A 22,976-nucleotide genomic window follows, 5' to 3' on the forward strand; every position below is an offset into this window, starting at 1 on the left:
CAGCTACCTTGGTGTTCGCTGGAGCCTCTAGTGGTGAGGTCAGGCTTGTGTGGCAGGTAGCTGCCAGGTACCACTCCAGGGCGGCGTCCTAATTAGGACTCCGTTCAGACTTAGTAGATTCAGTTCAGAATCAATAACATGGAGACTCAGATAGGGAAATTGTTTAGAAACTGGCCACACCAGGACCAGGGGACTTTAAGAATAGGATGGCCACTGGGAGAGTTTCAGACTGTGCAGAAAGGACGGCCACTGAGACAGGTTCAGGCTGTGCAGACAGGATGGCCACTGGGACAGGTTCAGACTGTGCAGACAGGAAGGCCACTGGGACAGGTTCAGACTGTGCAGATAGGAAGGCCACTGGGACAGGTTCAGACTGTGCAGACAGGAAGTCCACTGGGAGAGGTTCAGACTGTGCTAACAGGATGGCCAGTGAGACAGGTTCAGGCTGTGCAGACAGGATGGCCAGTGAGACAGGTTCAGACTGTGCAGACAGGACGGCCATTTGGGACAAGTTCAGACTGTGCAGACAGGACGGCCTCTGGGACAGGTACAGGCACACAGGTCTCGGGTTTCAGGATTCGAACACCGTCGAAGCGGACACAGGAAACAAGGACTAACTATACTGGACTAAGGGGACACAGGATACAGGAATAACTTTAACAGACTTGGGACAGTGGACCTGGCAACATACAATTGCACACACTAAACCACCTAACAGTAACTATAGGGGTTGCTCAGGCCCCTTCCTATTGTGGAGGGTGCCTTATATAAAAGATGTCTCCCAGCTATTGGCTGGGAGACACTTTGCAAGTGAACACATTAAAAAAAAAAGGCCTCCCAGCTGTCAGCCGCGGGCATTTATCATGTGCGCGCTGCCCCTTTAAGGACAGGGGAATGCAATCATGCAAGCACTAGGCACGCCACTGTGAGCTGCGGCACGCACACCAGGAGAGGCAGGAACCAGGAGGATGCCGGGGACCGTGCCGAAGGCCAGGGCAGTGAATAAGTCAGTATGGAGAGAGAAAGGGACACTATTCAGGGGCGCCAGCAGTAGCGCTACAGGGTCCAACAATTAAAATGACCATATCGCCTATATGCATACAAACCCATCTCTAGCAGACGAGGAGGTTAAAGGGAGTCTACCAGCAGATTTCTCCCTACTAAACTCATAACAATGCCAGCAACTTAAAGACAACCTGTCACTTGACATAAATGTGCAAGTTTTTTTTACATGGTATAAATGACGCTGTTCTCCTGAATCGAACGTTGTTTTTCTTTTCTTCCTAAATCTCTTGGTTACTGAGATATGACCTCTTCTGAACCTGTGTGTAAATCCAGTTGTTTTAGCCAAGTGGGTGTGGTCCTCAAAAAGATACTCATAGAAAAGAGTTGAGGACCACACCTACTTGGATAAATTTACTAAAAGTTTATTTTCTTATCATCTTTCCTCAATTTAAATGTATCCTTTATTCACATTTACTCACAGACACAGAGTGGTGAGCAAATGTGATGGGCGCCTCCTGTCACTAAACCCTACCCTAAACAACCCAAATCTTGCAATTTTCACACTGACCACTGAGGCTTTGTTAGACTCCTAGTTCCTGTCCTTTCAGGAAGAGGTTACAGTTGTTTTCTTATCAGCAGAGGCAGGATTACAGTGATGGATAACACCTCTATACACAGATGGCACAGAATATACCAATCACATTAGGCGATGTCACAGCTGACCCCGCTCCCTCTCCCTTCACAATGACCTTTGCACACACTCATTAGATACTTCAACACAAAATATAGGGTCAGGATCCGACCATTGTGGCTATCTACTTGTGTTATTTCCTGAAACAAGCTAAAAAAAGCTCTAGTGGCCAGTGTGAAAATTGCAAGATTTATTTTTTTCATTTTCAATACACATTGCGATATGTAAAAGGAAAAAAAATATTGCCAAAACCTTTTAAAATATACATTTAACACAATTTTTTTTTTTTTTAAGTATTAGGTCATATCTGTTTTCCCTATGAAATCGATAGGAAGCTTATTCAAAGAGCAATTGTATCTTTTTTTTATTTGGATTCTGGAGAGATTAGTGTAACAATAGTGACTGGACACTACTTTTTTTTGTCTCTCTTCTCGTAGGCATTAACCAGATGTCCAGGAAAAAAAGATAGGGTCTGGTTTTCTTTATCTGATCCTTAAAAAATCCTTTAATTACTATAGAAATACTTGGGATTACCTTGATTACAAAGCGGCGAAAAAAATCCTGGTAGGCAGTCACAATGGCCTGTGATGTGATGACATGGTCCATTGGCGTGAACACATTGGGGGCAGGTTTGGCTGCACCGATGTCCATAAAATCCAGGAGAGCAAACTGCAAAGATTCAAGATGAAATATAATAGTACAAGGAAAATGTTAGTGACGTACCCAGCGATAGAAAATACTGTCTCACATATAGACAACATATAGGGCCTGATTCATTATTGCATTTGCACCTGTTTTTGTGACGTTTTTAGTATTTGGCACCATATTCATTTTTCCATGTGTTCCTTTTTTGGAATCTATTTAATATGTGCTTGTCTGTTTTTTTTATGTTTGCATAATGGGCAGAGTTATAATAATAATAATAATAATAATTTTTATTTATATAGCGCCAACATATTCCGCAGCACTTTACAATTAAGCAGGGACATGTACAGACAATAAATTCAATACAAGGTGAGACAGTTTAAACAGTTACATCAGGAGTGAGGTCCCTGCTCGCAAGCTTACAATCTACAAGGAAAAGGAGGGACACAATAGTTTAGGGTTTTCTGATGTTTTCAAATTATTCATCCTTTGTAATTTTTCGTAAAAGTCGCAAAATTTGTCACAAATCTTGGAGTGATTTTATGTCCAAAAGTTATTTTGCCGCAATTGTTCAGCGCATCATTTTATGTTAAAAATTCTTAAAAAAAGTAGAAGACAAAAATAAAGATAATTTTTTACTTTGTGTACAATTCATGAAATGCGTGTGCTATTTTGAAGAATCTGGTGCAAAAAATGGCAATGAATTTCAAAGGATAAAAAAAGAAAAGTGACTAAAAAAAACGCAAATGATGAATTGGGACCAAAGTATACAGGGAATGATGTTGAATATATACAAAACTGTCTATACATCATGGAGTTCTAGGACGGGAAGTGTCAGGCCACATTCACATAAATAGATGTGCGTATATATTCTTGACTTGCTGCAGGTTTCTTTCCAGACTGTTGAGCCTGCTGTCATTTTTTTTAACTAACTAAAATGAGAATAAATACAATACAATACAATACATAGCATAAAACTATATAAAAACTACAAAACTGCAGTTGATTCAATAGAAGCAGTCAGTCATTTATTTTCTCGTAGAAGTGGTACCATTATTACCCATGAGTAAACGTGACCCATAAAAAGCTGCATTAATGCTTTGTTGATGACTGTGTGACAGATGCCAATACTATGATTATGATTGAATTTGTATAATAAGACTTTGATGGAAGGCTGATGTGTATGAGGAAGGTATATCATAGGTGACAATCATTAAAGGGAACCTGTCGTGTGAAAAAACGTTATTAACTTATACATATGGGGTGTAACAGGAGTAATGTATGTGGTCACTTGGCTGCTCTAAAGAGGTCCACCAAGAACAGGCTTGGCACCAGGGCTCCATGACTCCAACTCACTACTGAGCGTGTACATAAAGTGCAGCACAGATTTATCTCAACTAAAAGCCGAGATCCTTAGATCAGGAACAGAACAGACATTTATAGGACCTTTCAAACTTTCCCAAATTCTTATGAAAACATTTACAGCACATCCTGCATTGTACTAGTAAACCCAATTTATTATATATTTTAGGAATCGGTCCATTTTATACCGACTCCAACTCCACCAAAATGGACACCGACTCCATGACTTCGACTCCACAGCCCTGCTTGGCACTAGCTACTCCATTTTCCAGATCCCATGGGTTGCCCTGGCCTTCACCCTTTAACCACTATACAGGGATCTGAATGTAACAAGGACCATTAGTCTGGGGCCACGGAGTTAACTGCTGTTTGGTGGTGCGAGCTGGCAAGTAGAATGGTCTCGTAGCTGAGTCAGAACCAGGACGTCAGTACAGGAACAAAATCACAAGGCAAGGGAGTAGTGAAAAAATGAGCTGCGGTCAAAAATTAGGAATGTTTTGAGGCAGTCAAAGCAGGATACTGAGAAGTTCTCTAGGAGCAAATCAAATTATAACTGCCAGTGGACTGCAGGCTTTCAGGAGCTTAAATAGCCGGCATCCCAAGCCACACAGAAAAAAATAACTCTTGTTCTTTCAGTACTAACAGATCTACAAAAGCCTGAGAACTAAAGTAGTTGCCTCGCATCATCAGCAACAAGAGCGTGGTGCCGACTGGCGACAGAAAAAGAGGCAGGATGGGGAGGCACCGACACAGATGCCACATGGAGTAAATCTGTAAGTTAATAGTGGTCTAAAGCTGGGGAGTGGATATCTCTTTACACAGACGACATGCTACTTTGTCTGGGAGATGTTGAGTCATCTCTGACCCCGGTGATATCATTAATTACTGAGTTCGGTAGATAGTCTGGTAATTAACTGGGAAAAGTTGATTCTGATGCCTGTTGACCTAGTTACTGTCCGACCACCACAACCCCTTTGTTTTCCACACTATTTCCTTAACCCCATAACCTCCCTTCCCAACATCACGGAAAGAAAACTTACTCGTCTCCTCTCCAAATCGCACCTCACCACATGTGCACTCGACCCCATCCCATCCCACCTCCTCCCCAACCTCACCCCCACACTCGTCCCATCCCTAACCTAACCCATCTCTTCAACCTATCACTATCCTCTGGTACCCTCCCTGCTGCCTTCAAACATGCCACAATCACGCCCATCCTCAAAAAGCCATCCCTCGACCCATCCGCCCTGTCCAGCTATCGCCCCATATCGCTGCTCCCATTTGCCTCCGAACTCCTTGAGCAACATGTTCACGCTGAACTTTCCTCCCACTTTTCATCTAACTCTCTCTTCGACAACCGACAATCTGGCTTCCGTCCCCACCATTCCACCGAAACTGCCCTTACCAAAATCACCAATGACCTGCTCACAGTCAAAGCTAACAGACAATTTTCTGTACTCCTTCTTCTTGACCTGTCCTCTGCTTTCGATACAGTTGACCACTGCCTCCTACTACAGATCCTCTCTTACTTTGGCGTCAAAGACCTTGCCCTATCCTGGATCTCCTCATACCTTTCTAACTGCACATTTAGCATCTTCCACTCCCACGCTACCTCCACACCCCGCCCCCTCTCTGTTGGAGTCCCTCAAGGCTCTGTCCTAGGACCCCTACTCTTCTCAATCTATACCCTTGGCCTGGGACAGCTCATAAAATCCTATGGCTTCCAGTACCATCTGTACGCTGATGACACCCAGATCTACCTCTCTGTCCAGAATCCCAGCATGTCTATCAGCCATATCCTCCTTCTTCTCCTCCCGCTACCTCAAGCTCAATGTGGACAAAACTGAACTCATTATCTTTCCACCATCTCACATATCCTTCCCACCTGATCATTCTATCACAATAAATGACATCACTCTTTCCGCTGTACCGACAATCCGCTGCCTCGGAGTAACCCTTGACTTTGCCCTGTCTTTCAAACCCCACATCCAAGCTCTCGCCACCTCCTGTCGCCTCCAGCTCAAAAATATCTCCAGAATCCGTACTTTCATTAACCCTAACTCTACTAAACTGCTAGTGCATGCCCTCATCATCTCCCGCCTCGACTATTGCAACATCCTCCTCTGTGGCCTACCTGCTAACACTCTCGCACCCCTCCAGTCCATCTTCAACTCTGCTGCACGACTCGTTCATCTCTCGCCTCGCTACTCCTCTGCTACCCCCCTTTGCAAATCCCTTCACTGGCTCCCATTCCCCCAGCGTATCCAGTTCAAACTACTAACACTGACCTACAAAGCCATCCATAACCTCTCTCCTCCGTACATCTCTGAACTAATCTCCCGATATATTCCCTCACGTAACCTCCGGTCCTCCCAAGACCTCCTTCTCTCCTCCACACTTATCCGTTCCTCACCCAATCGCCTCCAAGATTTCTCCCGAATATCCCCCATCCTCTGGAATTCTGTGCCTCAATACGTCCGATTATCCACCACATCCGGATCCTTCAGACGGAACCTGAAAACCCATCTCTTCAAGAAAGCTTACAACCTGCAATGACCCTGCTGCCTCCTCAACAACACCGGAGCTGCTGCAACCCCCAACCTACTGTCTCCTCCCCACTCCTGTAGAATGTAAGCCCGCAAGGGCAGGGTCCTCTTCCCTCCGTACCAGTCTATCTTTGTTAGTTTGTTTACTGTAAGTGATATTTTTACTTGGTATGCAACCCCTTCTTATGTACAGCGCCATGGAATCAATGGCGCTATATAAATAAATAATAATAATAATAGTTCCTTCTACTAAATCAAACACAAATACAGGTAATGCAATAATTAAAATTTTTGGAAATTATAATTAGTGCTAGACCTCAAGACTATATAGCACTAAACCTAGATCCTTTAATTGGTAAATTTAAAACAAAGATAGATGCATGGTGTCACCTCCCATTAATAGTGGTTGGTAGGGGAAATCTAGTTAAAATGATCATCATGCCACAATTATATACTGTATATATTACACAATGCCTCTGTGTGGCTGCCAGCAAATATTTTCCATTGGCTACAGAGCTTATTTAGATATTTGATCTGGTGTAAATGACAAGCCAGAATTAAATTGGAAATTTTACAAAGGAACAAAGATGTAAGGGACTGCCGATTTCCAATCCAGGGGTATACTTTCTGGCTTCCCAACTACAATATCTTCGTGGTTGAGGATAGTCAGATACTATGGGGATAAATGGACATTTGGTTTTACAAAATACAAAATGACCCTTTCCAATGTGTATATTAGAGGCAGGGAAAACCTATACAAAAAAGGGGAAAAAACAATACCCACTCTTGCTTTAATATATATGGTTTGGGACAGGGGGAGAGAACAACTAGATATTAAAAACTGTACTGACTTCACTCCATTATGGCATAATCCACTCCTACGGGAACTGTACAAACTTACTGAGTTCTCTTATTGGGAGAATAAGGGCATATATTTAATAAGACATTTATTCCATCAGGGGTTTTTAAGAGTTTTGAACAACTAAGTTTGGAATTTAACCTTCCACACAGTTTTTTTTGCTTGCAGCTTCACCATGCTGTACAATGCAAATTAAGGAATTAAACTAGAAGATAGATAATTTTATTGTGGATACAATTACATTTGCTAACGTTACAACCGGATTAATTTCTAGCACATATAAGTTGACGCGCCCCCTGGGCCGTGGGGTACTCTCGGTAGCCGGGCCGGTCGTTGCTAGGGGAGATGTCACAGTGGCGGTGACCCGGTCCGTGACCCAGGGCGGTCAATAAAAGGGATCTTTGGGAAAGGGGATTATAGTTTTTATGTAAATGCTCGTGACGCCACCTGTGGTATGCGGCTATATGGAGCCGCTGCTGCGGAGCATAACCTCTGGAGCTGATGTTAATGCAGCAGAGTTGGTTCAGCTCTCCACAGGTAGAGCTAAGCTCCAGGGCGGTGCGGTGATGTTAGATAATGAAGTAACTGTGGTTGTGCAGTGTGGTGCAGGGGATGATGGTGCAGCAATGATTCACAGAGACAGTGGGGTGCAGTCTTCAGGGTTTACTCACAGTTCTCTCTTTGCTCCTGGTTACAACTGCCAGCTTATAACCACCCACGTCATGCTGCGTTCACCGGGCAGGGGTTCAGCAATCCCTCAGGTAATTCCAGAGTGCCTGACAGGCAGCCGTCTTCCTGCGCTGGCTCTCACCCTTCCTGCCCTGTGCCTCGCAAACAGAGTCCCAAGCCGGTATCCTCGGATCTTTCTGGGCAACCTGCAGTTCCCTGGATCCTATGTGGTTACCTTTTTGGCGACTTGAGTGCGGATGCGGCAACTACTCCCTGAAAGAGTAGAAGCCTCCGGTTTCTAGTTGAACGTTGTAATTCTCACTAGTTAGGGGCCGGTCCCCTTCTGCGGCTCAATCCCTCCACCGCCTGGTAGATTCGGGCGTACGGGTGGCCTCCAGTACTGCCCGTACCCCTGGGATCCCTTCTTCACTCCTGGAGCCTTCCCTCTGCTCCTGTTCCTTCCTCCTCTCCTTCTCCTGGGCCTCTCTCACTCAGGCCCGCGCTTCCCTGAGCAGAGCTCCTGCTCCCAACTCTTCTTCTGACTCAAATCTCCTCAGACTCCCTCTAGAATGTTCCACCCTCTCTTTTATATCGCTCTTTACTGAGCTCCCCTGAACTACTTCCTCCACCCACACCCACTACATGGTTCCCCCTACTTTGGTTCCCCCCACTCCAGCCATGGACAGGGCTCAGCAGAGGAGCAGCGCATCTTGCCCCTCCTGCCGGTCTGGAGTAGTGTAATGTTGGATGCAGGTGTTAGGGTCCCGGGCAGCACTCTATCCTTACCTGAGAGTGAGATACTACACCTCTGGGTGAGATGCAGTATCTCTGTGGCCACTGAACCCGCAGGGACGCCACATAAGCATTTACTACTATCGTATCCATGTAAATGCCCGATATATGCTAAATCCAAATGGGAAACAGACATTGGGCCTATATCAGTTGGAATGTAGGAAAATATAATGGAATCCACTCCCAGGTTGTCACTACGTGAGTCTCAGCATCTCTATTTATTATACCTAATTTATAGGGTATGCAGAACCCAGTGGCGTACCGCGCCAATGGCGGCAGGCCACGCGGCCGCGCCAATGGCGGCAGGCCACGCGGCCGCGAGCCGGGGGGACCCGGTACCAGCGCCGTCATTGGGCCCCCCCTCCCCGCTCGTGAACGCACGTTCAACTGTATCTGCATCCTTTATGCCGATACAGTTGAAAGCAATGATGAAGGAGGGAACGTCAGCTGACGCTGCGTCCTCCATCATTCTTCCTCGACGTCTTATGTCTCAGCGCAGCGGGCGTGATGTCATCACTACATGGCGCCGTGGCGCCGCTGTGCTGAGATGCGCGGTGCTTCAGAGCGCACTCTGCAGAGATCGGAGCAGCGGGGGAACAGGGAGGAGGTGTGAGTATTTATTTTTTTAAATCAGTGAGTAAATTGTGGTGGCCAGAATACTGTATGGAGGACCATGGGGTCCATTATACTATATGGAGGACTATGGGGAGTGCATTATACTGTATGGAGGACTATGGGGAGTGCATTATACTCTATGGAGGATTATAGGTAGGTGCATTATACTCTATGCAGGACTATGCAGAGTGCATATAACTCTATGGAGGACTATGGGGAGTGCAGTATACTATAGGAAGTTCTATGGGGAATGCAGTATACTATATGGATGACTATGGGGAGTGCATTATACTATATGGAGGACTATGGGTAGTGCAGTATACTATATGAAGGAATATGGGGAGTGCATTACACTATATGGAAGACTATGGGGTACGGTGGCTCACTGGATAGCACTTCAGCCTTGCAGCGCTGGGGTCCTGGGTTCAAATCCCACCAAGGACAAAATCTTCAAGGAGTTTGTATGTTCTCCCTGTGTTTGTGTGGGTTTCCTCCGGGTTCTCCGATTTCCTCCCACACTGCAAAGACATACTGATAGGGATTATAGATTGTGAACCCCGATGGGGACAGCGATGATAATGTATGGAAAGCGTTGCTGAATATGTTGGCGCTATATAAAAATAAAGATTATTATTATTATATGGAAGGCAATGTAGTGTGTATTATACTATATGGACGGCTATGTGCTGCCCATTATACAATATGGAGGACTATGTGGGGGTTATTATAATATTTGGAGGGCTACGTGGGGGCCATTATAATATTTGGAGGGCTATGTAGGGGTTTACTATAATATTTGGAGGGCTATGTGGGAACTTTAATAATGCATGCAAGCAATTATACAGTGTTAAGGTTTGTGTGGGGTTCATCATACTGTGTGGGGACCATTATACTGTTTGGAGGGCTAGTGGGGGACATTATACAATGTGGAGATGTGTGGGGCCATTATACTGTATGTAGGCCCATTTCGCTGTGTGTGGTCACACTTGGGGCATCATACTGTACTGAGGTCACCATACTTTGCCAGGGGAGTTGAAAGTACTGTGGAGGAATTTACTGTGGGTGCATCATGCAGTGTTTGTGTGGAACTTTTGTTGGCAGCATACTTTATGGATACAATGAAAGGGGAATTTAGGGTTTCAGTAGGAGGAAAATTGCTTTGTAAAGGCTGCAAAGTTGTGAGATATGCTCTTCTGTCACCTTGCCAAATATTATTATTATTTTGTTTTAGGGGGGGTGGGGATTAGAACTTTTGCTATGGGGCCCCATGATTTGTATGCCCCTGACAGAACCCCTAGTTTATTCCGCAAAATGTGAATTTGCCCAAATTCACTGTGTCAGAGGTGTGGTAAGGATGAAGACCATTTAATGCGCATGCTATGGGAATGCACAAGAATTTGAGTATTTTGGCAAGAGGTGGTAGACCCGTTCTGCCAGACATATCATGTAAAACTTCAGTTAGATCCAAGAGTGTGTATTTTGGGTATACTAGAGGAGATGGACCTCAACTTCCAGATAGTGATAGGTATGCTTTCTATTTTATTCCAATCTTGCAAAATACTTGATTCCAGTCCCTCTACTACTTCGGAATTAATAAATAAAATAAATAATATAACAAGAATTGAAAAAGCAGTGTATCAAAAAAGAAATGCTCTGCACGAATTCAAAAAATGTGGGGAAAAATGGTTGGATACTCCAGGGTTGCCTTTTAGTATATTATTATGACAACGGATGATACAGATGTTTTCAGCGCTTTTATGATGTATCTAAATGAAAACTGATAGAGGTTGCATTTGGCTTTTGAACAGAAACATATACTAATGGGAGTTGGGGTGGTAGAAAATTGTCAATTTTTCTTTGCCTAAAAATAGAAGACACTGTTATTTAGCATTTCCAGTTTGACAATAGGCTTGACTCACAGTGTTCACATAAGAAATATGCAACTTTCAAATTGTGTTATATGGATAATCCCTCAAGTATTATTGTATTTCTTTTTAGTGTTTGTGTTTTGTTACATTTTTGAAAATAGAACATGTAATGCAGTGTTTTTTTCAATAAAAATTATCTGATTTAAAAAGAAAAATAGAGTTCTAAAACTGTACGGCAGCCAAAGTGAAAGTATGGCTACCGGGAGTAAATTATCTTTATTCCTCCAAGCAGCCTCTAGCTTTCAGTCGTAGTTCAGAGGTGCGGCTTCAATCACCGCTCAGTGAATAGTGAGCGGAGGCTGTAACTGCGTCTCCGGCACTGACTAAAGCCATCTATGCAGTGCATCAGTGCAGAGTCGGCTGTCAGTCAGTGCCGGGCATGGTTACAGCCGCTGCTCACTATGTACTGAAGCCGCACCATCCGCGCCTCTATGACTGAAAGCCGGAGGCTGTCAGGAGGAATAATGTTCATTTCCTCCCAGTAGCCAGGCTTTTAGTGCGGTGGCCGCACAGCTATACAGTGGTATTAACTTGTAGATTAACCCCATATCTACAGGTTAATAGTGTTTGGGGACATGACATGGTTCCCTTTAAATAAATGAGAACGAGATTGGTAGTAGATGGATCAGTGATATAATATAATTGTCATTTACCATAGTTTTATTACGAAGAAACAGTTACAGAAAAAAAAAATGGCCGAAGACAACACTTAGTATGATGGATATTACAGTGAAATGATGGTTAATTTAAGATGACGAGTAGATATAGATTGAGTGTAGCTGTAATATCTTGGTTCACTGATCTGAGCAAACGGAAAGACACATAATTACTGTTTACATGGAAGAAACTACTGATCAACAGTGACATCTATTGGGATATGTGTTATTACGCTCTCTGTCCACATGTCATATCATTATTTCTGTGCATATAATACCCTGGTACTGACATGCACATGAAAATATCACCTTAACAAAGTCACTACAGCAGATGACAGGAGCTGTAGCAATAGGTAGTATAACCCCCAGTAGGGTTTTTCCCAGAGTTATCTGGAGCATGATCAAGTAGGAATAAACAGTGTTAGGCTATGTGCCCACGATGCAGAAATGCTCAGGATTTTTTCCTGAGCGTTTCTGCATCTCCCTGGCAAAAAAAAACGCATGCGTATTGTACATGCGGATTGTACATGCGTTTTCCTGCCAGGGACATGCGGAAATGGAGCGTTATCACTGACATTTCCGCATGCGGATTGACAAGCGCTTTCCAAGAGATTAGCATCACTTGGAAAGTGCTTGTGACAACTAGGTCACACTATATAAATCCATGCAAACGGCATGGATTTATATACTGTGACTGGGAGAGTGGTTAAAAATAAAAAAATAAAAATATACTTAGGGTATGTGCACACGATGCAGAAATGCTCAGGATTTTTTCCTGAGCGTTTCTGCATCTCCCTGGTAGGAAAAAACGCATGTGGATTGTACATGCGTTTTTCCTGCCAGGGACATGCGGATGTGAAGCGTTCTTCACATGCATTTCCGCATGCGGGTTGACAAGCGCTTCCCAAGCGATTTTAGCATCACTTGGAAAGTGCTTGTCAACTTCACACTATATAAATCCATACAAACGGCATGGATTTATATAGTGTGTGAATGTCAAAAAATAAAAAAATAAATATATACTACCCTCCGATGGCCCCCGGTGTCCTGCTTCCCTCCGTCCCGGCTGCCGGCAGTGTAAGACTGAAGGACCTGCCGACGTCAGCGTCACGTGACCCGTCACATGACTCTGACGTCAGCGTAGGTCCTTCATTCAACCGCGAAGTGCCCGGGAAGCCAGGAGGACGCAGCGTGGGACGCCGGAAGGTGAGTATATATATATATTTTTTATTTTATTCTTTTTTTTTAATGGTACCTGGGTCTGGATGAGAGTCCTCTCATCCACACCCGGGTACCATCCGCACATTAGAACGCATGTGTTATGCACACGCCCGGGCTAAGCGGCGTGTGCGTGTGATTGGTAGTGATTCCACTGGACCGTGCCGGAGAGTGAATGCCTGGAGGGGCGTGACTAAGTATTCACCCGATCCGACCAGGGTCGCACGACGGCATACGACGCCAGTGCACCAAGGAGGAACCGAGCAGAGGGACCAGGTGCTACTCCAGGACAGACCCCGGACACGGCTGTTGACCCACACAGGGGAATACAGGAACAGGCTGGTAGGCTGGCACACAGACTGGTGGGTATAGGCAGGCACGACTGGTATGCAGGCAGGCGGGTATGCAGGCAGGGGGGTAAAGGCAAGCACAGCTAGAGTGCAGACAGGGAGGCACTAGCAGGTAGGAACACAGGCGGGATAGGACCCAGTACACACCGGGACTCAGGAACAATACAGGCAGAGGGTTACAGGCAAGCACAGCTAGAGTGCAGACAGGGAGGCACTAGCAGGTAGGAACACAGGCGGGATAGGGCCCAGTACACACTGGGACTCAGGAACATTACAGGCAGAGGGGTACAGGCAGGGCAGGACAGGACTGCCGGAGCAGCGGGCAGAAGCAGGGCAGGACAGGACTGCCGGAGCAGAACGGACAGGACTCTGTACACACGGAACAGACAGGAAGGGAAAGGCAGAGCCAGATACCCACAGGGTACTTGCAGTGAAGTAGCGAGGGGACCACAAACTCACAAACGGGAGTACAGAGACAACAAGCAGGAGTTAGGTACGAGTTCAGACTCTGCAGAAAAAGGAAGGGAACGGACATAGAGGAAAAACAGGTAAAGGATAGGAGAGAGTTCAGACTGGAACTGAGTGTACGGAGGGGACCGACACTGCAGCGGGATACAGGAGCGGGTCTGGGAATACTGCCCCCAGAGAGGCGGGACGAACAGGCAAGGAGCGTGTTCAGACAGGACAGACAAAATACAGGAGCGGGTCTAGGTAATCGGGCCCTAGAAGGCGGGAGGAACAGGCTAGGAGCATGTTCAGACAGGACAGACAAAATACAGGAGCGGGTCTAGGTAATCGGCCCCTAGAAGGCGGGAGGAACAGGCTAGGAGCGTGTTCAGACAGGACAGACAAGATACACAGAAAGGACTCAGTTCAGACACAGGAACTAATACCGCAAAGCAGGAGAAATACAGGACTCAGTTCAGACACGGGAACTAATACCGCAAAGCAGGAGACATACAGGACACAGTTCAGACACGGGAGCTGATACCGCAAAGCAGGAGACATACAGGACTAAGTTCAGACAGGCCTGGAAATACAGCCTCCAGGAAAGGCAGACAAGGAAACAAAGACGGGACCTGGCACCTTCAGAGTGCAAGCACACACAGAAGGAAAACACTATGCTCAGGCAGGGATAGAAGGGAGCTGCTGAGCTATATACCAAGTGTCAGACAGCAATAGGCTGAGGACGCACAAGGGGCGTGACCCACAGCAGGTACAAAGAGCAGGAAGTGATCGGGCGCCGCCCTTAAGCAGCAGAGACAGACACAAACAGACAGCATGGAGGGAAGCCAGAGAGACATTCTGGACAGGAGATCAAGTGCGCTCTCTTGCACAGTGGGAGATGGACCACCATGCAAGGACGCCGCCAGGTATGTTACAGCATGGAATGCTCATCTACATATACAGTGATGCGGATTCCATGCGTTCTAATGCAAGTCAATGGCGGAGAAAAAGCAGCGTTTCCGCAAAATTAATGGACATGCTGCGGATGTTTGATCGCAGCGTTTACGCTGCGGAAAAATCCGAATCATGGGCACAGCACATGCGGATTTCCATTGGGGAACATTGCTGCCCTTCTACCATGCGTTTTTAATGCGTTTCCGCAGCTGCAGAAATGCAGCGGAAATGCATTAAAAACGCATCGTGTGCACACAGCCTTACCCTCCGATGGCCCGCGCTGGCCTGTTTCGCTCGGTCCCGGCTGCCCGCAGCAGTGAATTGAAAGACCTGCCGACGTCAGCGTCGCGTGACCCGTCACATGACTCTGACGTCAGCGCAGGTCCTTCAATCCACTGTGAAGTGCCGGGAAGCAAGTAGGAGCGCAGCGCGGGACGCCAGAAGGTAAATATACATTTATTTTTTATTTTATTCTTTTTTTTTACAGATTTTTTAATGGTACCTGGGTGTGGATGAGACTCTCCTCTCCTCTAGACCCGGGTACCATCCGCACATTAGAACGCGCCAATTACGCAAGTACAGATGCAGTCTTGCGGTACTGGCGTGTTCTAATGCAAGTCAATGGCGGCGAAAACGCAGCATTTCCGCTAAATAATTGGTAGTGCTGCGTTTTTTTTCCGCAATGATAATCCGCAGCGGAAATTTCCGCAGCATGTGCACAGCACATGCAGATTATCATTGGGGAACATTGCTGCCCTTCTACCATGCGTTTTTAATGCGTTTCCGCAGCTGCAGAAACGCATTAAAAACGCATCGTGGGCACACAGCCTAATTCCTGTTTTTATAGCCCCGCTATTTATCCCATGGTATGTAAAATGTAATGTACTCCCGATTTAAAGACTCTTTTTATTGTACAACTTTGCGTTTATCTTCAATGGTTGCACGGACTGGGCAGGACTGTGGCACAGGGTGCATGACAAAAAGCTGCTTTACACACTACTCACCTTGGCATGGGGAAACATGATGCTTTTTATTAAAGTGATGTATTGGTTTAAAAGTATAGATCTGTATTTACACATATCAGGTTAAACTGATTCAATGCACTGATTTCCTATTTACTGTTTGTGTTTGACCATGAGCTTTAGGCTATGTTCACACATTGCGTTTTTTCAGCGTTTTTTTCCTGCAGCAAAACTTGATCCCTTGCCAGGAAGGTTTGTTCAGGATTTTGCTTGTTTTTTGCTGCGTTTTTTTCACTGTCCTTTTGTTTTTTATGCATGTACATAAAGTTCAGTGAAAAAAAAAATCTCATTCTATTTCATTAGGTTTTGGCACAAAAAATACTGAAAAACTGACACCTGCGTTTTTGGTGCATTTTTTCAGTGTTTTTTCCCCACCCATTACTTCCAATGGGTGAAAAAAAGCTGAAAAAACGCTGAAAAGAAGTGACATTCTCTAGTCTACAAAAAAAACATGCAAAGTACAAAATACTGATGAAACAAAAACCAAGGTGTGTGCATGGGATTTCTGGAATCTCATAGACTTTGCTGGTACTGTAAAACGCAAAATTTGCATAAAAAAGCATAAAAACAAGCTGAAAAAGCGCAATGTGTGAAAATGGCCTTACTTGGGGGTTTATTATAGGAGTGTCCATTGGGCTTGGTTTTTCCAAGTGGAGAAACTTTACGTGATTTATAGTGATTCAAAAAAATAATTTTCTAACTGCTCATGTTTTCTTACTTCTTTGGCACAAGGCTCCTCGAAATCCTGGAGCACACTCACAACTCCCATCCTCGGGTGAGCATGAACCCCCGTTCTCGCAGTGACATGACATGGAGCAGTTGGGCCCCCAGTGGCCTTGAACACACACATTGTCACAGTGTATGCCTGTAAATAGAAAGAGATAATCAGATCCCAGTATACTGTACACCATAGATGATGTTCTCACTAGAAAGTCTGGGATAATAAAAATTCATTATTAATATATACTACATGGACAAAAGTACTGGGACACCTGCACGTTATACCTACATCCCATTCCAAATCTATAGCCATTAATATGGAGTAGGTTCCACCTTTGCACCTTCCACTCAATTGGGAGGGTTTTCTACAAGATTTTGGAGTGTGTTCATGGGACTTTTTGCACCTTCATCCAGAAGAGCATTTGGCAAGTCAAACATTGATATTGGAGGAGAGGGTCTGGCTAGCAGTCACTGTTCTAGTTCATCCTAAAGGTGTTCGATGGTGTTGAGGTCAGAGGTCTTGGCAGCCAGTTAAATTCTTCCACATTGAACTTATCCAACCATGCCTGTGCCTTCCCCAAATTGTTCCAAACCTGTTCACGCATTAGATTTCCCTTCATTGGAACTAAAGGGCCTAGGTCAACACCAGAAAAACAACACCATAGGATTATTCCTCCTCTACCAAACTTTACAGCTGGCACAATGTAGTCAGACATGTAACATTGTGGCAGTCATCAAACTCAGATTTATCACTCAGAGTGCCAGATAGAGAAGCAATGATTCATCACTCCACAGAACATGTTTCCAGTGCTTCAGAGTCTAGTGGTGGCGTGGTGTACACCACTCTGACACTTGGCATCGTGCCTGGTGATGTAAGGCTTGCATGCCACAGCTCAGCCATGGAAACCCATACCATGAAGATTCCAGAGTACAGTTTTGGCGCTGATGTTAATGCCAGTGAAAGTTTGAAATATAGGATTTATTTAGTGAGCAGAGCTTTGGGAATATCTGCTAACAGAAGCTGTGTGAATGACACCAGCACCACCCCACAACTTCTAGTAGCACCCTCAAATGAACGTCATTGGGCGGCGGCACTGGTGTCATTCACTGCCACTGGTGTAACTCACTCTATTACTGCCCTCTAATGACGATTCATTGGAGGGTGGTGCTAGAAGTTGTGGGCGGCGCTGGTGTCACTCACTGCTTCTATCTATGGCCTCCTGATGACGTCTTGTTTCACAGTCAGAAGCAGCGTCGGCGGGCCACGGGGACAGAAGCAGAGTACCGGCGCTGCACTCACCTCTCCCACAGCTTCTATCACCGTGGATCCAGCGGTAAACAGTGGTAAACAGCCTGCGGATGCCATGACTGCACCACACAATCCTATGAACTTTCACACCAACATCTTTTTTCATTACTTAGGGATAATATTTGGGCCAACATTTACAGCAGGAATGACAGATGTATTTCAAGAATTTCAGATTGGAACTCTTTATGCTGAAAATACATATACAGAGATGGGCAGTCACTAAAGAGCTAAACATACACTAAGCATGGGTAGATAAAACTGGGGAGACAATAAAGCGCAATAGGGTCTTATTCTGTACAAGGGGGAGAAAGTTAAACACAGTTTGTGCTCACCTTACAGGGTTGTGAAAGTCACAACTCCTTTTATTAGCTTGTAGTTAGAGAACACTGCTGCGGATCCATCGAAACAGATAGAATCTAGATGTTATGATCTGCTACAAGAACTAAGGAAAGATAGGAAAACTGTCCCTACAATAGGACTAAGCTGATTCCCTACGATGCAGCGGGCAACCTGTTCCTTGTGAACAGACCCGCCTAAGTCCTCGGCTAGTCTGAACGCAGACCTATAGATATAAGGGAGGGGTCCCTAAAAGTACTAAGGACTGGGACAAAATTGGACACCTCCTAGCAGAAGTTGTAGCGGAGCAAAAAAAACAAACAGACAAAAATACTTAGAGGTCCAAGGACCAAGAAAACTATAGAGATAGGTACAGAGCACCTGGCTAGATTAAGAGTCAAAGTAACACTGAAGTCCAGCAAAGCCAGAAGGGGCGGAGCTGGAATATATAGGCAGCAGGTCACGTGACCACAAAATAGAAAAAAACTAACAGGAGGGTTCTAACAGTACCCCCTCTTCTATGAGGATCCTCCAGGCCCAGGCCTATCAGGAAACCTCCTGTGAAACGCTCTGATGAGTCTAGGAGCAGAGACGTAATCTGCCCTTACCCAGGAGTTATCCTCAGGACCGAAACCATTCCAAGCGACGAGATACTGCAATCTCCCTCTATGCCTTCTGGAATTCAGGATACGAGAAATTTCATATTCGCTGTCTTCCACTACCAGAGGAACTGTGACAGTGGCATCCCTATCCGATACATCAGCTTTTTTCAACAAGGAAACATGAAACACCGGATTAATCTTTCAGGAGGAGGGAACCTCCAACCTAACAGCAGACTGGTTAACCACCTGAAGCACCTTAAATGGTCCCACAAACTTCGGACCCAATTTCTTAGAAGGAATCCTCAACCGCAGATTCTTTGAGGACAACCAAACCATGTCACCAACAGCAAACAAAACCTCTTGACGTTTCCTGTTAAAATACTTCTTAGACTTTTTGTTAGCCTCTTGAAGGTTACAACGTACATCAGTCCAAACTCTCTCCAAATCACTGGAAAAATTCTCCTCCTCCGGCACAGCCGACACCAATTTGGAGAACGAACCAAACGACGGATGTCTCCCAGTACAACAAAAAAACGGAGAACACCCAGCAGAAGAGGATATATGGTTGTTAAGAGCAAATTCAGCAAGTGGCAGAAACTCAGACCACCCTTCTTGATTGTCTGCCACAAAACAACGCAAAAACTGCTCAACATCCTGGTTCTTTCTTTCTGTCTGGCCATTAGACTCAGGATGATACCCAGATGAAAATGACAAATGGACTCCCAACCTGTCACAAAAGGCACGCGAAAAACGAGCCACAAACTGAGGTCCCCTATCAGAAACAATGTCGGTGGGAACGCCATGGAGTCTGACAATTTCCTTGACAAAAGCCTTAGCGAGTGTCTTAGCACAGGGTAGTTTAATGAAAGGAACCAAGTGACACATCTTGCTAAAACGGTCCACGACCACCCAGATGACAGTGAAACCCTTGGACACAGGAAGGTCAGTAATAAAATCCATTGCAAGATGCGTCCAAGGTGCACTAGGAACCTCCAGAGGGAAAAGCAACCCCGCAGCAGGAGCATGTGAAGCCTTTGATCTAGCACACACCGTACATTGATGCACCCATTTAATGATTTCCTTCTGCCACCCAGGCCACCAAAAACTGCGACCTACCAGTCTCTTAGTCTCAGAAATTCCTGGATGACCTGCCAACCGAGACTCAAGATACTCCACAAACAACTGTCTCCTAAAGGTTCTAGGTACAAACAACCTCCCATGGGGAGTGTTAGATGGGGCATCCTCCTGGGCTTTCAGAATCCCATCTTCCAAAACGGAGTCCAATGCTGCTATCACAACTCCTTCCTGTAAAATGCTCTCCTCCTCCTCGGTACCAACCATGGGAGAAAAGCTGCGAGATAAAGCATCAGCTTTAACATTCTTAGTACCCGGGATGTAAGTAACAGAAAAATTAAACCGCAAAAAAAACAGTGCCCACCTAGCCTGACGGGCAGTCAAGCGCTTGGCAGCATCTAGATAGATCAGATTCTTATGATCAGTGAAAACCTGAATGGGAAATTTAGCACCTTCCAAGAGATGACGCCAGTGTTCAAATGCGAGTTTGATAGCCAGCAATTCCCGATTACCAACATCGTAATTAAGTTCGGTTTCAGAAATTTTTTTTGAAAAAAAAGCACAGGGATGAACCCCATCCTTGTTCTCCTGAGACAAAACCGCACCGACCCCCACCAAAGAAGCATCAACCTCGACCAAAAAAGGCTTGGTCTCATCAGGCTACATAAGGATGGGGGCAGAACTGAACCTCTCCTTCAGATACACAAAAGCTTCAATGGCCTCAGTAGTCCACAGGACCGTATTCGCACCTTTCCTGGTGAGATCGGTCAGCGGCTTAACAATTATAGAAAAATTCTTAATGAATTTTCTGTAATAATTGGCGAAACCCAAAAATCTCTGTATAGATTTTAAACCAATAGGCCTAGACCATTCCTGCACAGCCTGAACCTTCACCGGGTCCATCTCAAAGCCCTCGCTGGAGATAATGTAGCCCAAAAAACTAATTCTCTGCACAGCGAACTCGCATTTCTCCAGCTTAGCAAAAAGTGAATTGTCACTTAATAACTGCAATACCTCACGTACGCTCTGCCAATGAGACTCCAGATCTGGCGAATAAATCAAAATGGCATCCAAATACACCACCACATTCTTACCAATCAAAGGTCTCAGGATGTCATTAATAAGGTTCTGAAAAAACGCTGGTGCATTGGTAAGACCGAAAGGCATCACCAGATTCTCAAAATGACCCACCGGAGTGTTAAAAGCAGTCTTCCATTCATCACCCTCCTTCATTCGCAACAAATTGTATGCCCCCCGGAGATCAATTTTAGAGAACCACTTGGCCCCCACTAACTGGTTAAACAAGTCAGGAATTAACGGCAGTGGGTAGGAATTGCGTACGGTAATTTTATTAATTTCGCGAAAGTTCAGACATGGACGTAAACCGCCGTCTTTTTTTTTTACAAAAAAAAAATCCAACAGCCACAGGAGACTTAGAAGGTCTAATGTGACCAGCAGCCAAGCTCGTCAGTATGTATTCCTCTAAGGCTTTTCTTTCAGGGATAGTAAGATTAAATAAGCGACTCTTGGGAAGAGTAGCTCCAGGAACAAACTCAATGGTGCAATTATAGTCCCTATGAGGAGGTAGAATTTGCGACTCTTCCTCTGAAAAAAACTTCCAAAAATCCTGAATAGGTACAGGTAATTCCCCTCTTTCCACAGCAGCAATGCGACCGTTACAACATTTATCATAACACTTAGGACTCCAAGATTTAATCTCATTAGTAGACCAGTCCAGTAAAGGCTTGTGCAGTTTTAACCAAGGCAAACCTAAAACAACTGGAGAGGGTAAATTATTTAATACCACTAAATCCAAATTCTCTTGGTGAATACCATTAACAGTGAGGGGAAATTCAAAAACCTTGTGAGTAACACATTTCAAAGGAGTGTTATCAACAGCAACCACAGAAATAGGAGATGACAAAGGTTTAGGTTCCAATTTAAGTTTTTCCAAAAATCCCTTATCAATCACATACAGTGTAGAACCACAATCCACAAAAACCTGAAATTCAATCAACTCCTCCTGCAATGAGGTACTCCCTAAAAGAAATACTCCCTTAGAGTTTAAACAAGCAATACGGGCGTAACTGACCTTTTTTTTTTTCTTTGTTTAACAGAAGCTCACAGTTCTTAACAAAATTGTCAGATTTACCACAGTAAAAACACAATCCCTTGGAAAACCTGCGGTCTTTTTCCTGAGAGCGGAGTGGCATCGCCCCAATCTCCTTGAGTTCTCCGTCGTCCGAGCAGACCCTCTGATGACTAGGAGCTGCCATAGCAGGAGTTTTCTCCTCATTAACCCTGGCACGCAGTCTCCTGTCCACCCGTATAGCTAATTGCATGGCTTCTTGCAAGTTTCCAGGTGCAGGGAAAGCAATCAGCAGATCCTTAACCCTTCCACTTAGACCAGCAAGAAACAAACATTTTAACGCCGAATCATTCCATCTCACTTCAGAAGACCACCTTCTGAAGTGTGTACAATAATTTTCAACATCACCTGACCCCTGCTTTAAACGTTTCAGTTGTGTCTCAGCAGAAGAGACTCGATCAGTATCGTCATACAACAACCCCATAGCAGAAAAAAAATCTTCCACAGATCTAAAACACGGATCATTAGGTTGGAGAGAAAAGGCCCATCCCGGTGGTTCCTTGTGCAAAAGTGACATGATAAACCCAATGCGCTGTGATTCATTCTCAGAGGACCTGGGTCTCAAACGAAAATATAACAAGCAAGCATTTTTAAAGGAAAAAAATCTTGTTGTTTACCATAAAAAAATCAGGCATTCCTACCTTCGGTTCAACAAAATGCGCTCCAGGACAGCTACTCACGTGTTGCTGGAGCTCGGCCACCTCAAGAGAAAATCCCTGCAGGCGTTGAGCCAATTCCTGAACAGACTCCATGCTGATCTCCGGATCTCTTTCCTTAGGATTTTTTTTTTATTATTTTGGGCTAGACTTACTGTTATGATCTGCTACAAGAACTAAGGAAAGATAGGAAAACTGTCCCTACAATAGGACTAAGCTGATTCCCTACGATGCAGCGGGCAACCTGTTCCTTGTGAACAGACCCGCCTTTGTCCTCAGCTAGTCTGAACGCAGACCTATAGATATAAGGGAGGGGTCCCTAAAAGTACTAAGGACTGGGACAAAATTGGACACCTCCTAGCAGAAGTTGT

At 44.9% G+C, this 22,976-nt stretch overlaps 1 protein-coding gene across 6 annotated transcripts in view; it reads right to left on the minus strand.

Annotated features, from left to right (window-relative positions):
- Positions 1-22,976, minus strand: part of MEGF11 (multiple EGF like domains 11) — a 752,211-nt gene that overhangs the window by 99,054 nt on the left and 630,181 nt on the right. For all 6 annotated transcript variants that reach the window (XM_073653441.1, XM_073653443.1, XM_073653439.1 and 3 more), the window contains exons 14-15: positions 16,478-16,624; positions 2,231-2,365 (exon numbers count right to left, since the gene is read on the minus strand). In XM_073653441.1, the coding sequence (XP_073509542.1) occupies positions 2,231-2,365; positions 16,478-16,624 (282 nt within the window). The remainder of the gene's footprint in view (positions 1-2,230; positions 2,366-16,477; positions 16,625-22,976) is intronic.

The sequence above is a fragment of the Phyllobates terribilis genome, unplaced genomic scaffold (assembly GCF_046119375.1).
Source record: "Phyllobates terribilis strain yellow unplaced genomic scaffold, ASM4611937v1 Scaffold_11__3_contigs__length_659146591, whole genome shotgun sequence".
Classification (NCBI taxonomy): Eukaryota; Metazoa; Chordata; class Amphibia; order Anura; family Dendrobatidae; genus Phyllobates; species Phyllobates terribilis.